Below are 18,216 nucleotides of genomic sequence, written 5' to 3'. Positions count from 1 at the left end.
TGAAGACATATATTTATCCATGGCTGGTAGACAAGAGTCACAAGAGAAAGCTAAGTAAGTCTCCTTGTTTCTCCTTGGAAATGTTGCAAGCAGAGCATGTGTACATTACTGACAAATCTCTGTAATGTAGGGATTCATTGTGCCTCCTCAATGGGTATGGATTTGCAATAAAAATCTCCATTAGTAGGCAGCAATAAGGGCATTTGATGAACCACTTTCAGGCAGATGCATTCAGATAGAGCAGTTCAGTAAATGGCATGAGGTGAATCTATTTTACCTTTGTTATTTGCTTTATATTAGCATAAAAATAATCTATTCCTAATAGTTTTTTTTTGGTAAATTAGAGCATTACTAATAAAAGACCTAGAGGTTAACCGAACCAAGCTTTGCTTTGTGATCCGTCTTCCCCCTTGTTATTATTTGTATTACATCTATATATCCTCTTCATAGTACTTATTAATATTTCAAGGAAATATTTCTGGCACTGCAGAATGTGACTGACGGAACATTAAGCCATGCTCTAATGGGTGTAATAAGCTGTCACTTCTAGGACATCCACAGTAAGTAATTATCTCGTTCTCAGCCTGCTCGTTCAGGCAACAGGCAACTTCATGTTCCATAGAGAGAAGGAGAGGTAGATAGTGCTTTTGTTTTATTGTAATAGTTATTTGGAAAATGTCACGTCTGATGTTCTTTTTCTAATTTACATTTCAAACGTAAACCTTCAAACTAGTGGTCAGTTCATGGTTGACTAGACTTTATATGTTCTTGATTAGTAAAAATTTCATTAGATTCTACAATAGTAAAATCAATGATCCCCATCTGTTATGAATAGAATTTCTCAAATATAGTGAAACCTCTCTAAAAAAGAAGACTATACTGTGGTCTGGACAGACTTATCCAGACCAGATCCAACCATAGATTATGCATACCAGCTGTTTTCTTGGAAAGAACACTACCATAGAAGACCACTTTTCCATGCAATTTTGGGTGGCATTTATTTTGGGAGGTTTTAAAGGGGTACTCCGCTGCACACATATTATCCCCTATCTAGATGCTGGGGACCCCACGATGTCTGCGCTGGCAGCAGCAGCGTCTGGAACACGGAAGCTTGCAGCTTCCGCGTTCGTGACGTCGTGCAATGCCCCCTCCATTCATGTCTATGGGAGGGTGAGTGACGGTTAGTACATAGCCGTCACGCCTCCTCACATAGAGGTGAATGGAGGGGGCATAGCTGCCGGTAATGCCAGGCATCGGGCATGGAGCTACAGGACCACGCCATCTAACATCTCATCCCCGATTAAGATGTGTGCAACGAAGTACCCCTTAATTGCATGTAACGTTTATAGCTACATTTATAGCTACAGAGTAATGATAAGATAAACCACTCTTCACTTGAAAGGTCACATATCCTACAATAATGCTCTTAATAAAGACAAAACAACTATACTTCACCTCAAGGCAAACAGATGGAAGGACACATGTAAAGACTATCAGGAACCCTACCCAGCTACCCAGTGTTCCTATCGATTAGTTTTCACACCATGCACTGGAACTTTGTAAAAACTGTTCTTTCAACTACAATAAATGTGTTTTTTATTTGTTTGTTTGTTTGTTTGTTTTTTTTTTTTTTTTTTTTTTTTTACCAACAATTAAAGCTCCTGGGTTTATTTAATTTCTAAGTGTATAAACTTTTTGATATTTAAATATTACTCACATTGTCAGTTTTTAAAGGTGAAGATGTTTACAATATTAACTAAATAAAAGTGTAACAAATCACCAAACACTGTAGAACTTCCAATGAATACTTTGTTAAAGTGTAATCTCTAATGAGGATTGACTGCTCATACTCTATGGATAAGATGTATACTACTCATAGGGAGAGCAATGAAAAACAACCTTATAAATCAGTGTCTTTCAATGTTCATAAGCCTAATGTTCCTAAGCCTACCTCTCCTTAAATGAATTACACCAAAGTACCCCAAGTCTCTAATCATACACTGCAGTGCACATTGAGCATATAGTATCAGGATATATACATCCTGGAGTACCCATACTACAGGTTGAAAAGGATATAAAACATATAGGGGGAGATTTATCAAACTGTGTGAGAGAAAAAATAGAGTGACTTTCCCCCAGTAACCAATCACAGCTCAGCTAACAAGCTCTGGTAAAGTGAAAGCTGAGCTGTGATTGGTTGCTGTGGGAAAATAACTCCCTTTTTTCTCTCACAGTTTAATAAATCTGGGCCATAGAAGGTAAACAAACAATCCCCTGTGCAGTTATGTTCTTTCACTCCTTCCCCTGGCCTGCCTTTGCAGTCTTAGTGCCCAAGTTTTTTTTTTTTTTTTCCGTTTTCGAATTGTCACCTTTCAAGGGCTGTAACTTTATATTTTTTTCAATCAACAAAGCCATATGAGGGCTTGTTTTTTGCGGGACAAGTTGTTCTTTTTCATGTCACCTTTGTCATTCTTTTGTTGCCTTTTAACTTCACGCCATTCACCATACAGTAAAAATTACATTATATCAATATTCTGTAGGTCAATATGATTACAGCAATACCAAACTTAAATAGATTTTTTACTACATTGCTAATAATGTAGTAACAATAGAAGCCTGTAATAAAACAATTAAAATAATTTAATAAAGTATTAAAATAATTATTCTTGTACATTGTAAGATTCTTGTAGTTACAGCGAGAAACAAGCTATCAACTGATGGCCGAATTTCTGCATGGGAGAGCCTCTAAAGTGTATTCTAAGGCCATTGTGAAAACATGGTGGGCTAGAAGAAGTACCCTTAGAGACCTCCATAAAAAGATGTATCGGCAGTTACTAAGAGGTTAATATAAGCAATAGGGATTGAATTTTAGGAAACATGACAGGCATTCTGCTGTTTTTACATATCTTTATTAATTGATAGCACATGATTTCCAAGTGCAACTATTTTAATGACAGTGCTGGTAAAGAAACAAAAAGAGTTGTACTGTGATGTGTTTGGATGACAAACACTTTAATTCAAAGCAAAAACAAATGAGACAGGAAGGTAAGTGCCCCATAAAACCTTCAAAATCCACTTAGCAAGTGAAAATTGGTTTATTCATATTCAACAATAAAGCATAAAATGAGGGTTTTTCACTCATACAGCAGTGAGACAATAGGAAATAAGCTTTGCAATGTATTTATAACTACACTTTAACTCCATTTATGCAAAATGTGTTGCTTTATTATTATTTAAAATTGAAATAATAGCTAGATTATTACATACATCTGGAATAGAAAATATCTATCCTGTTCCAATCCATTTGTACTTAGGTGCTAATAAAAGCAGAGCAATGTACTGTTCTCAGTTTTGGGACTGACAGTATCAGAACTGTAGGATATTAATATAGAGTCCTGGACTCTCAAAGACAACTGAACCACAATTGAGACAATGATGACATTTACAGTATTTTAGGCATATCTCTATGGCCTGAAGATGGTGGATGGGGCATTTGAACAGAGTAATGCTGTACCTATTCAAGCCCCACCCCTGCTTAAAGGCATAAAAAATCATGATCCAGCACCAAAATCTTGGACACAAGTTTCCAAGGTGGTGGCAGCTGAGTACCCGGCATTGTCCTGTTTTTCCTTCCTAATCCTTGTTGGGGAGGAAAATCAACGCAGGAGGAAGCTTTTGACTTCAAATCCCATCCTCATATATTGTTGTCATATCCCAACCCCATATCCCATCCCTACATCTAAATTTCAAATGGATTTGTATACTTCTTTACCCATGTATGGACTTTTCAGTTTAATTTCTCCCTTTTTATTTTAATAACTGTTGTATTAAATTTTTTATGTTTTTTTCCCCTTTATTTCTATATTTTTTGTACCTAAGTCCCTATAGAGTAAAATTTGTGGCTCATGGATGTTACTGTGCTCGACAGTGAAAAGAGGTGTGTTTGAAACTGTGGATTCCTGTCTACTGTAAGTGACAGGTGGTGGCAGCATTTGTGTGTGGACTGGTTTTGGGGTCCATATAGCTCATTTGGGGCCTAGTTCAAAACAGAGCACCCCTTTACCGTTACCTCACAAGGTCACATGTACAGAGAAGACCAAAGAGGACTGGGACGAGGGACCTAAAAACCATGGTTATAACAAAATTTGTGGCAGCATTTTTTTGTGGTGTATGGACTTAGGGGAGATTTATCAAAACCTGTGCAGAGGAAAAGTTACCCAGATTTCCTATTTCATTTTTAAAAAGGCATCTACAAATAAAAGAAGAAATCTGATTGGCGATATCAGCAACACTAATCACTTTACGGCGATCTTCACTGCTGCTTCCACTTGCCTGCCGCCTGTCCCCAGTCCTTACTGCCGCGCCGTCCCCGCCAGTACCACAGCAGGTATGTGCCGCGGCCCCACGCAGCTCCCAAGATCCTCTTCCCCTGACTTCTAGGGGCGGGAAGAGAGGGGGATATGAACTTTAACCCCCCCACAGTCAGCGATCACTGTGATTGGTCCACAGGGACCAACCACAATGATCGCTGACCGGGACCATCCACAGATGGTCCTGGGGGGGGCTTGCAGAAGTTGTCCCCCACTGGTAACAGCGGGACTTCTGCCAGTTAACCCGTGTGATGCAGCGCATCGCGGGGTTAACTGCATGACATATATAAATGTCATGATGCACGAACTACCTGCACATCGTAACATTTATATATGTAATTCTGCGGGAACGGGTTAAATTGGGGGGGCACAAGGGGGGCACGGTCTGATCTAAGGGGTACCTGGGGTGGGCCGCCCCCCATTCCCTTGGTACTGATGTAATGCGGATCGCAGCAGATCTCCAGAATGATCTGCTGCGATCCGCATTTAAATTAAAAAGCCAGTGGTACATGCGGCTACATCGCGCTGCCACCGGCTTCTATATACAGTAGACTGTCATAATTCAAAATCCCTGCCGGGAGAGGGGAGCTCTGATTGGAGAATAGCTATTGACCAATCAGAGCACCCCTCTCCCGGCGGCGTGGGATTATTAATTATGACAGCTGTATATAGAAGTCGTGTCAGCGCAGTGGAGCCGCATGTACCGCCGACTTTTACAGTTAATAAATGCGGATCGCAGCGGGTCTCTGGATAATGACCTTCTGTGATCTGCACCTCAGCCCCTGGACTTTGTCCATGATGGGAGTTGCAGTCCATACTGTGTGAAAATACACACTTCGGTACGTGTCTTCCGAGGTGGTGTATATTTGCGCAAAAAAATGAGACTTGCGTTCTTTTTGTGCATCCAAAAAAAAAAAAAACGCAGTTGATAAATCCATGTCTATATGAAAAAGGGCTCTACGGTATACCCGAAGGGTGACAACTTTAGAAAAAGTTCCATCAAAAAAGACGCACAAAAAGAACGCAGAAAATATCATTGCGCAAGATTTTGCGCAAGAAAATACACTTACAATTACTCTATATAGATTGATGAATCCCCCCCATTGAGTTTTATATGTATAGATTTGCAACCTGTATGGTGGGAGAAAGCAAGTTTGAGTTACTGCAGATAGATCAACCCCTTACAGTCAGCCCTAGTAACATGCTAGGGAAGCATGAATGTGACACTTACCATCCAGTGTTGAATTCCACATGTGCATCAAAAAATCCTACTACTGGTGCACTGGCTGCCTTCCATCCTTGTATCCGAGCTCGAATTAGTCCTTCTCGTCTGGTATTACGAACTATTTTTACAAGGCCAGGGTATCTCTTATTCACATATTGATCCAAGTTGAATTTCAGTTCCACTGAAACACAAGAATAAATTAATTGTTGTTATTGCATATCACACAGTTAAATACTTGTGGACCACCTATAGACTATAAACAATCTGGGTGCATGGCGTGACATCACGAGGGGGCATGGTGTGTGTGACATCATGGCCACCAGCACCAAACATTCTGAATAGAGATGAAAAATTAGATTTAGCCGATTTTTTTTTTAAATCAATTCGGTCCGAACAAATTCTCAGCAAATTTTTTATAGTAATGTATTTTAATAATGCGTTTAATAAAGTGTGTGTGTTTCTCTTTTTTCTCTGTATTTTTTTTAAACATTTTTTAGTTAGTGCTACCACTGCCAGCATGAAACAGACTGTTCCATGGTAGGAGTAGTAGTAACTGTGCTAATAGACAGATCTCCCCGGTGTCACTCCTGACACACGCTGCGATCGTCCTGCACATTGTATAGATGTGGGTGTTTTTTTTTTGCATTTAGATCGCATCGGGAGTGATACCTGCTGTGATCTGTCCTTAAAGGGTTATTCTGGGCAAAAACATCTTATCCCCTATCCAAAGGATAGGGGATAAGATGTCTGATCGCGGGGGGCCCACTGCTGGGACCCCCCGTACTCTCCCTGCAGCTCCCGCATTCTATACAGGGCTGTGTCTGGGGACGTGACATCACACCATGCCCCCTCCTTTCATGTCTGTGGGGGGGCATGATGGCCGTCACGCCCTCTCCCATAGAATGGAGGGGGCGTGACGTCATGTCCCAAGTCCCGGAAACCCGGAGGCTTCCAAAACTGGAGATGCAGCCCCGCATAGAACGCGGGTGCTGCAGAGAGATCGCGGGGATCCCAGCAGCGTGGCCTCCACGATCAAACATCTTATCCCCTATCATTTGGATAGGGGATAAGATGTTTTTGCCCAGAATACCTCTTTAACTGCAGGTACTACTGCTCCCAAATGGAGCACACTCTGCTCCATGCTGGGAACTGTAGTACCTGCATTAATAGACAGATTGCAACGAGTGTCACTTCTGACATCCGATGCGATCGTCCTGTATTATGTATAGATGCGGGCGGCCGCTCTTCTCTGGTCCCACTGTAGTATGAGTATATGCCGTATATATACCTATTATTCATATTTACCGCAGAGAGCTGTGAGTGGCTGGAACCATCTGGCCAATCACAGCTCTCTCCAGGAAATTTGAATAAGTGATGTGAATTTTATTCACATCACTGGCTGGCTGGAGTATAGTGCAAAAATACCAGCTCAGGAGAAAGCCGCTCCATCTCTGTAATAGAAAGGACAATCGCATCTGGTGTCAGGAGTGATACCTGCTGTGATCTGTCTATTAGTACAGGTATTACAGCTCCCATCATGCTGGGAGTAGTAGTACTACCTAAAAAACGTAAAAATTAGAGAAAAAAAGTGAAACACACATACACACACTTTATTAACCCCTTAAGGACCAATCCCATTTTGGCCTTAAGGACCAGAGCGTTTTTTGAACATCTGACCACTGTCACTTTAAACATTAATAACTTTGGAATGCTTTTAGTTATCATTCTGATTCCGAGACTGTTTTTTCATGACATATTCTACTTTAACATAGTGGTGAAATTTTGTGGTAACTTGCCTCCTTTCTTGGCGAAAAATCCCAAAATTTCATGGAAAAATTGAAAATTTAGCATTTTTCAAACTTTGAAGCTCTCTGCTTGTAAGGAAAATGGATATTCAAATTTTTTTATTTTATTATTCACATATACAATATGTTTACTTTGTGTTTGCATCATAAAATTGATGAGTTTTTACTTTTGGAAGATATCAGAGGGCTTCAAAGTTCAGCAGCAATTTTCCAATTTTTCACAAAATTTTCAAACTCGCTATTTTTCAGGGGCCAGTTCAGTTTTGAAGTGGATTTGAAGGGTCTTCATATTAGAAATACCCCACAAATGACCCCATTATAAAAACTGCACCCCCAAAGTATTCAAAATGACATTCAGTCAGTGTTTTAACCCTTTAGGCGTTTCACAGGAATAGCAGCAAAGTGAAGGAGAAAATTCTAGATCTTCATTTTTTACACTTGCATGTTCTTTTAGACCCAATTTTTGAATTTTTACAAGGGGTAAAAGGAGAAAATTTTTACTTGTTTTTGTAGCCCACTTTCTTTCGAGTAAGCACATACCTCATATGTCTATGTAAAGTGTTCGGCGGGCGCAGTAGAGGGCTCAGAAGGGAAGGAGCAACAAGGGGATTTTGGAAAGAACATTTTTCTGAAATGGTTTTTTGGGGCATGTCACCTTTAGGAAGCCCCTATGGTGCCAGAAAAGCAAAATAATTATAATAAAAACACATGGCATACCATTTCGGAAACTAGACCCCTCGGGGAATGTAAAAAGGAATAAAGTGAGCCCTAACACCCCACAGGTGTTTCACGACTTTTGCATATGTAAAAAAATTTGAAGCCCAATTTCTTCCGATTCAGAAAACACCCCATATGGGGGTGAAAAGTGCTCTGCTGGCGCACTACAGGTCTCAGAAGAGAAGGAGTCACATTTGGCTTTTTTAAAGCAAATTTTGCTCTGGGGGCATGCCGCATTTAGGAAGCCCCTATGGTGCCAGGACAGCAAAACAAAACCCCACATGGCATCATATTTTGGAAACTAGACCCCTTTGGGAACGTAACAAGGGGTAAAGTGAACCTTAATACCCCACAGGGGTTTCAAGACTTTTGCATATGTAAAAAAAAAAAAAAAAATTTTTACCTAAAATGCTTGGTTTCCCAAAAATGTTACATTGTTACAAAGGGTTAAAGCAGAAAATACCCCCCAAAATTTGAAGCCCAATTTCTTCCGATTCAGAAAACACCCCATATGGGGGTGAAAAGTGCTCTGCTGGCGCACAACAGGTCTCAGAAGAGAAGGAGTCACATTTTGGCTTTTTGGAAGCAAATTTTGCTCTGGGGGCATGCCGCATTTAGGAAGCCCCTATGGTGCCAGGACAGCAAACCCCCCCCCCCCCCACATGGCATCACACTTTGGAAACTAGACCCCTTGGGGAACGTAACAAGGGGTAAAGAGAACCTTAATACTCCACAGGGGTTTCACGACTGTGGCATATGTGGAAAAAAAAGAAAAAATTTTTACCTAAAATTCTTGGTTTCCCAAAAATTTTACATTTTTACAAAGGGTTAAAGCAGAAATTACCCCCCAAAATTTGAAGCCCAATCTCTCGCGATTCAGAAAACACCCCATATGGGCACGATAGGTGCTCTTTTGGCGCACTACAGGTCTCAGAAGAAAAGGAGTTACATTTGGCTTTTTGGAAGTGCTCTGGGGGCATGCCACATTTAGGAAGCCCCTATGGTGCCAGGACAGTAAAAAAAAAAAACCCACATGGCATACCATTTGGGGAACGTAACAATGGGTAAAGTGAACCTTAATACCCCACAGGGGTTTCACAACTTTTGCATATGTAAAAAAAAATCACTAAATGCTTGTTTTCCCCCAAATTTTGCATTTTTACAAGGGGTTATAGCTAAAAAATCACCCCAAAATTTGTAGCCCCATTTCCCTTGAGCAAGGAAATAACCCATAAAAGGACGTAAAATGCTTTGCTGGTGAACTACAGGTCTCAGAAGGGAAGGAGCAAAATTTGGAGAGAGAATTTTTGGGGGGGCATGTCCGATTTAGGAAGCACCTATGGTGCCAGAACAGCGGGAACCTGCTGAGGTATTCATCTAGGGGTATAATAGAAATTTTTAAAGTTTTGTTTAGGGGTTTAGCAAGATGGTGAAAATATAACTATACCTGCAACGTATTCATCTAGGGGTATAATGGAATTTTTTTTGTTTTGTTAGAGTTTTAGCAAAATGTTGAAAATATAAAACTATACCTGCCAAGGTACTCGTCTAGGGGTATAATGGAAATTTTTAGTTTTATTAGGGGTTTGCCAATTAGATTTTTGGAAATAGTGTAGTGGAGAAAAAGGGGAAATTATTGAATTGCTCACATGTCATTCTAAGGGTGCGTTGGGTAGAGTTATTCAAAGTCATTCTAAAAATAGTTAAAGGGGACAAATTTAAATATCATATGTTGTGTGATAGATTTTAAAACAGTCTTCAATGCACAGACCGGGTTTGTGGGGACATGTCTCACAGTGGTATATAGTGTCTTTTCTAACGCCACGCTTGGAGCACACCCGACACCGCTTCTATTGCCTACTCCCCGATTCTCTACAGGGAACGACCCCAGGAAAATGTCGCCCTGGAACTATTCTGTTCTCAGATCCTGTAGCTCTGCTTCCCTCCCCTTCCTGATCCCCAAACAGAAAGTCCTTAATAGCATTTTCCTGGAATTGCAGGTATGTGCATGTATTTCCTGCACGTTTGTACACCACAAATGAATTGTACATGGTAATTTGGAAGAGGTGCAGTGCCAATTTTTTATACCAGGTCCTAGTTTTGCGTAAGGCAGTGTACGGCTGCAAGGCCTGATCAGACACATCCACCCCTCCCATGAACTTATTGTAGTCCTGGATACACACCGGTTTAAGGGCACTCTCTGTGGTACCACGGACTTGGACAGGGGTGAATCTGTCTGGGTGTAAGGTGGTTAGTACAAGGACATCACGCTTGTCCCGGTATTTGACAAGCATCATGTTGTCCTTGCACACAGTCTTGCTTTCCCCCTTCTTCAACTTCTGCCGTACAAAAATTTTAGGCAAATCCCTTTGGCTTCGCCTGATAGTACCACAGGCCACAGTCCCCTTGCAAACAGGCATTGTAGTAATGGGACGCTAGTGTAAAAATTATCAAGGTAGATGTTATACCCTTGATCTAGCAGGGGGTTGATTAGATACCATACTATTTTTCCAGTTGTTGTTAGTACGTGGGGACACTCTGGGGGCTCTATTTTAGAGTCTTTCCCCTCATAAACTCTAAATTTGTGTGTATAGCCTGTTGCGCTCTCGCACAATTTATAAAGTTTTACCCCATACCTGGCCCGTTTGTTAGGCAGGTATTGCCTAAAGTGCAACCTTCCTTTGAAGTGCACAAGAGATTCGTCCACTGCAATATCTTTTTCTGGGGTGTAAACTTCAGAACATTTTTGATTTAAATAGTTTACAAGGGGCCGAATTTTATATATGCGATCGAAATTTGGATCACTGGGAGGTGGACAATTTTCATTATTAGCATAATGTAGAAATTTGAGGAGGGCTTCAAACCGAGTGGAGTATGGTAAAGCATATCATTACTCCAATAGGAGCGAATTGTGGGCTTTTTAATTATGCCCATGTTAAACAAAAGGGCAACATTTTTTTTTAGCTCTAGTGGATTGGTTGGCGTCCATGGGTAAGGCTTAGCATAATATGCCTGTGGATTGACCGCAATGAATTGCTGAGCATACCGGTTGGTTTCCTCCACTATCAAATTAAGCAACTCTTCTGAAAAGAAGAGCTGAAAAAAATCCACTTCTTTTAACCCCGTGGTGTCAACACGAATGCCTACAGTGGCCACGAACTCATGCAAATGGGGTATAAAGTTTGAAGCTGGAGCCCACTCAGAGCCCACTGGCTCAATACTGGTACTAGGACCTGGCCTAGGGCATTGGCGGGGAAGTTCCTCATCAGAATCAGAGGAGGAGGAGGAGGAAGAAGAGGACAAATATAGTAACTCTTCCCCACTATCTGAAACAGAGGAAGATGCCAAGAAGGCATATGCCTCCTCAGTGCTGTACATGCGATGCCTTGACATATTGTATGTACAACAGTAAAACTATATTTTTTTTGTATTTTTATTTTTTATAATTTATTTTTTTACTTTTTTTTTTTACGGAAGCAAACAACCAAAATGTAACCGTGCTGCGAACAGCAAAACAGTGGCGAACTGTCACCGCTTCCTAAATCCCTAGAACTAAGCTTGTGGTGTGGAGAGTATAGATAAAAAAAACTGTAACAGCACCACTAGTACTATAAGATGTCACTAATAACTAATAAATATTTTATATATTTTTTTACTTTTTTTATAACTACGGAAAAACAAAAAGCGCCACTAGAAAAAAAAAAAAAACAGCGGCGAACTGTCACTGCTGTCACAAATCAGTGACACACCAGGTAAAAATGTAAAAGGGTAGTAAGGAGGTGTGCGAGGTGGTGATGGGATGAAAGGGTGACAGTCACTTCAGGGGCACTGACAGTAATTTATATCATTCTTCACTGTCACTGTTATGGTTAGTAACAGACTTCAATTTCTTCACTGTAGCCTGTTCACAGGTTACAGCAGCAGTTGATGAATGAATGAACAAATGAATGAATGAATGAACAAATGAATGAATGAACAAATGATTGAATGAATGAATGAACAAATGAATGAATGAATGAACAAATGAATGAATGAATGAACAAATGAATGAATGAATGAATGAATGAATGATGAATCAGCAGCAGGGTACGGGGCACTGTAAGACTTCTGGGAACTGAAACTTTTTATTACTGTACTGTACTGTAAAATGTAACTATATTCAGTTACAGTTACAAGAATCTTCACTGCAGCCTGTCAGATCACACAGGCTGCAGACTTCAGACAGGGAGGACAACAGCAGGGTAAGGGGCACTGATGGGCACTAGACTGTCACTGTTATATATCGTGACAGTCACTAGGATCTTCACTGCAGCCTGTCAGATTGCACAGGCTGCAGACTTAGGAGGCAGCAGGTGGGTAAGGTGGGCACTGAGGGGCACTGCTGGGCACTACTGGGGCACAGATTTATACAAGACTGTCACTATTATATACAGTGACAAGCGCTTGGATCTTCACTGCTGCCTGTCAGATCGGACAGGCTGCAGACTTCAGACGGCGGCAGCAGCAGCAGTGTATGGGGCACTACAGGGGGGCTTCTTAGTACTTTTACTTTAAATTTTAGCTTTTAAAAAAGCTTTTAACAATCTTCCGTCACTCTGCTACAGTGTAACACTCTAACAAAGGCTCGGATCGCTATTCTGACTGAACTGAAAGCTTCGGAGCCGGTGTTAGTGTTACAAAGACACAGAGACACTGTGATTGGTCCACAGGGACCAATCACAGGTCTCTAATCCCAGGACCAATCACAGAGGGCAATTTTAAATGTATTAATTTTCGTGCATGAAGACATGATTTTTTCCAGTATGACAAACTCAAACCTATATATGTAGGGTATCATTTTAATCGTTTGGACCTACAGAATAAAGATAATGTGTTATTTTTACCGAAAAATGTACTGCCTAGAAACGGAAGCCCCTAAAATGTACAAAGTGGTGTTTTTTCTTCAATTTTGTCACACAATGATTTTTTCCCCGTTTTGCAGTACATTTTTGGGTAAAATAACTTTACAAAGTAGAATTGGTGGCGCAAAAAATAAGCCCTCATATGGATTTTTAGGTGCAAAATTGAAAGGGTTATGATTTTTAAACGTTAAGGAGGAAAAAAACGGAGGTGCAAAAACAGAAAAACACTTGGTCCTTAAGGGGTTAAGCATAGTGAAGCGTATTGTACTCCCCTCATATACGCACTAAGTATGTCAGGCAGAGTGGTGCCAGGAAATGCACAGTGGAGTGGCAGAAGCCTAAATTCATCAGGCGCAGGCAGAGGTCGCAGCAGAGTAGGGATGTGTGGCCGGAGTCGCAGCAAGAGGTCTGAGCTCCCAATGTCAGCTAGCAGTCGTGTCATGACCAGCAACCCAGCAGCCATGATTGATCGGTTCACTCGGTCATCAACTTCTTCCCAAGTGACATCTGACACCCCAGTCAACAGTCTGGTGGGTTCCTCAGCCTCAACCATAAGTTGGCATGGCCCTCATGCTGCTGCTGCCACTTCAAGACTCTGTCATTATGCTGCTCTTTGGTCTCCTCATGCTAATGCTACCACCTCCAGGCTCTGTCATTGTGCTGTATGGTCTCATCATGCTAATGCTACCACCTCCAGGCTCTGTCATTGTGTCACCATATGGCCTCCTCATGCTGATGCTACCACCTCCAGGCACTGTCATTTTGACACCATATGGTCTCCTCATGTTGATGCTGCCACCTCCAGGCTCTCTAATTGTGCTGCTCTATGGTCTCTTCATGCTGATGCTGTCATCTCCAGGCTCTCTAGTTGTGCTGATCTATGGTCTCCTCATGCTGATGCTACCACCTCCAGGCTCTCTCATTGTGCTGCCATGGATACTGCAAAACATAATTAAGGTGCTGGTCCCCAGTTTCAGACATTCCTCTGCATTAGGGTAACTTTCAGGACTCCTGATGCTGCTGCTACCTCCAGGCTGTCTCATTTAGCCACTATATGGTATCCTCATGCTTCAGCCAACTCCAGACTGTGCAATTCAGCCCCTATATGGTATCCTCATGCTGCCACAAACACCAGGCTGTGCCATTCAGCCACTATATGGTCTCCTCATGCTTCAGCCAACTTTAGGCTGTGCAATTCAGCCACTATATGGTCTCCTCATGCTGCCACAAACTCCAGGCTGTGCCATTCAGCCTCTATATGGTCTGCTCATGCTTCAGCCAACTCCAGGCTGTGCCATTCAGACACTATATGGTATCCTCATGCTTCAGTCACCTCCAGGCTGTGCCATTCAGTCACTATATGGTCTCCTCATGCTTCAGCCAACTCCAGGCTGTGCCATTCAGACACTATATGGTATCCATACTTCAGCCAACTCCAGGCTGTGCAATTCAGCCACTATATGCTGTCCTCCTGCTGCCACAAACTCCAGGCTGTGCCATTCTGCCACTATATGGTCTCCCCATGCTGCCACATACTCCAGGCAGTCAATCAGCCACTATATGGTCACCTCATACTGATGCCACCTCAAGGCTCTGTCATTGTGCTGCCATGTGACATGGGACTCCTTGTTAAATTTGGTCCTTTGTACCCACACGCTGGGGCTTGGGACACTAAAACTTGGGAATAAAAATTCCAATTACAAAATCCTCAATTTCCATTTCAATATCTTAAATTTAAAAATCTTTAATTTCAATGGTCTCCTCATGCTTCTGCCAACTCCAAGCTGTGCCATTCAGACACTATATGGTATCCTCATGGTTCAGCCAACTCCAGGCTGTGCCTTTCAGACACTATATGGTCTCCTCATGCTTCCACAAACTCCAGCCTGTGCCATTCTGCCACTATACGGTCTCCTCATGCTTCAGTCACCTCCAGTCTGTGCCATTCAGCATCTTCATGCTTCAACCACCTCTAGACTATGCATTCAGTCACTATAGTGTCTCCTCATGATTCAGCCACCTCCAGGCTGTGTCATTCAGCCAATATATGGTTTACCGATGCTGCTGGGCATGGGCCTACAATTTTTTATGGTAGCATTAGCTAGCATAAATACTCAAATTGAATTTCAAAATTCCTCTTTTAATCTTAGGAATTGTGAAGCCCTAGTGTCTACTCATGCTGCTGCCAGTTCTAGGCTGTGTCATTCACAACTATATGGTCTCCTCATGCTGTCAACACCTCCAGGCTGTGCCTCACAGTCAAGATAGGGTCTCCGCATGCTTCAGCCACCTCCAGGCTGTGTCATTCAGACATTATATGGTGTCCTCATGCTTCTGCCAACTCCAGGCTGTGCCATTCAGACACTATATCAGGGATAGGCAACCTTTAGGTAGTGCTGTGCAAAAAAAATCTGTACCATGTCACTTGGCTTGCCGGAAATATGGGTGTGGTTCTATTATGGATGTGGCTTACTGTGGGTAGGGTTTGTGGGGGTGTGGCTTGTCACAGGGTAAGTTTTTTTTCTGAATGCTTCCAATATATTGTCCCTGCTGTAAGGAACTCACACTGAGTACAATACAAGGAGAGGGGATTGCCCACAACTGCCAATAAAGTATTTGTTTAGCATGGATAAGCATTTTAATTCAGACCCCAGAATCAGACCCCACCATAATACAGACCCCAGAATCACCGCCCTGCATATTCTGTAGATGACTGTTATTGGAATCTGTAGATGATACACTGTTACAGAGGGATCTGTGGATGACACACTTATGGGGGATCTCTGGGTGACGCATTTATGGGGGATTTTAAGATGATACACCTTTGTGGGATAGGCAAATCACACAATGTTATGGGGGTTCCTTATATAACACACTTATAGGGAGATCTGAGAATGAAACATTTATGGGGGAGCTGTGAATGACACAATTATGGGTGAGCTGTGAATGACACACTTATGGGGGAGCTGTGAATGACACACTTATGGGGAGCTGTGAATTACACACTTATGGGGGAGCTGTGAATGACACACTTATGGGGGAGTTGTGAATGACACACTTATGGGGGAGCTGTGAATGACACACTTATGGGGGAGCTGTGAACAACACACTTATGGGGTAGCTGTGAATGGACACTGCTGTCAGGGCCAGGAGCTGAGCTGAGCTAAGTGTATACCACAGAAACATACAGACGACTTACTGGTCTGTAGCAGTGACCCCTGGCCTCCTTCAGACACCTCGCTGTGGCCAATACAGAGCTCAGAGCAATCCCCCTCCCCTCTCCATACTGCCGACTGAAGGTGGAGTACTGCAGCTGAAAGGTGACAGGGAGGAAAAGAGAGAAAACTCTCACTCTCAAGTTGTTCCCAGCGCAGCACAGCAATAACTGAGCAGGGAGGGGGAGAGGGAGGTGGAGGGATACATCTTACATCCCTGGACGGATCTTTAAGCAGCCACTTAAAGTGATAGTGTCCTGGGACTACCTGCATGTCGACACTCGCTCGGGTGCCGACCTCTGGACTGTATGGTCTCCTCATGCTGCCAACACCTCCACGCTGTGTCATTCAGCCACTATTTGGCCTCATACTGATGCCACCTCCAGGCTCTGTGATTGTGCCGCTCTGCGGCAGTGATTCTAATAGTGATGCCTGAATTCTTCATGTCATACTGAATAACAGTATTATTTCACTATCCCAGAACACTCCATATGCGTGTTAGAACAAAGCAAAGTATACTACATCCCTATTGAGGCTCTCTGTAGTCCAGAAATAGCCGTTTTTAATATAGATTCACCACAAATAAATTCGACCCAAACCACATTATTTCGGAAAATTCGGCGATCGGTCGAATCAAATTTTTCAAAAGTTTGCTCATCTCTAATTACTATTAAAAAATTTAGAAAAATTCTCTATAAAAAATATATTATTTTCACATTTAAATGGCCCCTTTCTACATTTTTATTTTTGTTGGCTACATTTTTAGGTCCCTGCCCACCAACATAAATTGATCCCTGTTTAAAAATTAACATTAACATTTTTAATTTTTTGTCTTTAAATTTTCTGGAGGGGGCAGGGACCAGAAAATTCAGCTCTCAATGTAAAAAATGGGCCTAAAAAAGTAAAGTTAAAATAAAAAAATTATGATATAGAACGAAAACTAGAAAAAAAATTATGAAATTATGAAATGTAATATTGAGCACTGAATTTTCTGGTCACTGCCTGCTCCCGAAAATTGAAAGACAAATTATTATTTTTTTAATGTTAATGTTTAAACAGGAATCAATTTATATGGGCGGGCAGGGACCTAAAAATGTAGCTGACAATAATAAAAATGTAGTGTGTGTGTTTTTCTAATTATTTTTTCTTTATTTTATTATATTTTTTAGGTAGTATTACTACTCCCAGCATGGAACACACTGTTCCATGATGGGAGTAGTAGTTCCTGTACTAATAGACAGATTGCCCCTGGTGTCACTCCTGATATTGCAGAGTTGCAGAGCGGTCCTATGCAGCACTCGCATCTCTGCACTATACTGGGGGCAGGCCAGTGAAGTGAATAGAAATTCACATCACTCCCAGAGTGGGGATTGGTCAGATGGTAGCCAATCCCCGCTCTCAGCGGGAAATATGAATGGTGAGTGGCCGGCCAAAGTACATAGCAGAGACACAAGCGCAGGAGGAAGCCTCTCTGCATCTCAGGGATGAAGGATGATCGCAGCGGGTGTCAGGATTGACACCTGCTGTGATCTGTACTTAACTGCAGGTGCTACTGCTCCCAACATAAAATAAAAAACGGATGTATAATAACTGATGCAATAAAAGGTGCTAATGGCTGAATAATGTCAAAATAACGGGCATATTCATCCGTTAAGACCCATTGTAACATTCATCATGTACTGTTATTTTGTGGCCGTTTTAACACCTCTGCCTACAGACTCCCACAGCCAGGGCTACTACTCCCATCATGGAACAGACATCTTTCCATGATGGGAGTAGTAGTTTCCCTGGCTGCGGGAGTCTTCCAGTGGCTGGGGAGGCTACATTAGTGTTTGTACTACTACCCCCATCATATCATGTAACATACTCTGCTCCATGATGGGGGTTGTAGTACAGGGGATGAGGGATTAATCACACTGGGTCCCACTTCTGAGACCCGATGCAATCAGAAGTTATTAAACAGGGGAGCAGGCGGCATGCTCA

General features: G+C 42.0%; 1 protein-coding gene across 1 annotated transcript in view; it reads right to left on the bottom strand.

Moving 5' to 3' along the window:
- Nucleotides 1–18,216, bottom strand: part of GALNT9 (polypeptide N-acetylgalactosaminyltransferase 9) — a 377,187-nt gene that overhangs the window by 199,057 nt on the left and 159,914 nt on the right. The window contains exon 4 of the mRNA XM_056533112.1: nt 5,602–5,776. Within this exon, the coding sequence (XP_056389087.1) occupies nt 5,602–5,776 (175 nt within the window). The remainder of the gene's footprint in view (nt 1–5,601; nt 5,777–18,216) is intronic.

Source organism: Hyla sarda, chromosome 1, assembly GCF_029499605.1.
Source record: "Hyla sarda isolate aHylSar1 chromosome 1, aHylSar1.hap1, whole genome shotgun sequence".
NCBI lineage: Eukaryota > Metazoa > Chordata > Amphibia > Anura > Hylidae > Hyla > Hyla sarda.
Note: the sequence above shows the minus strand (reverse complement) of the source record. Positions and strands in the feature narration are given on the sequence as shown.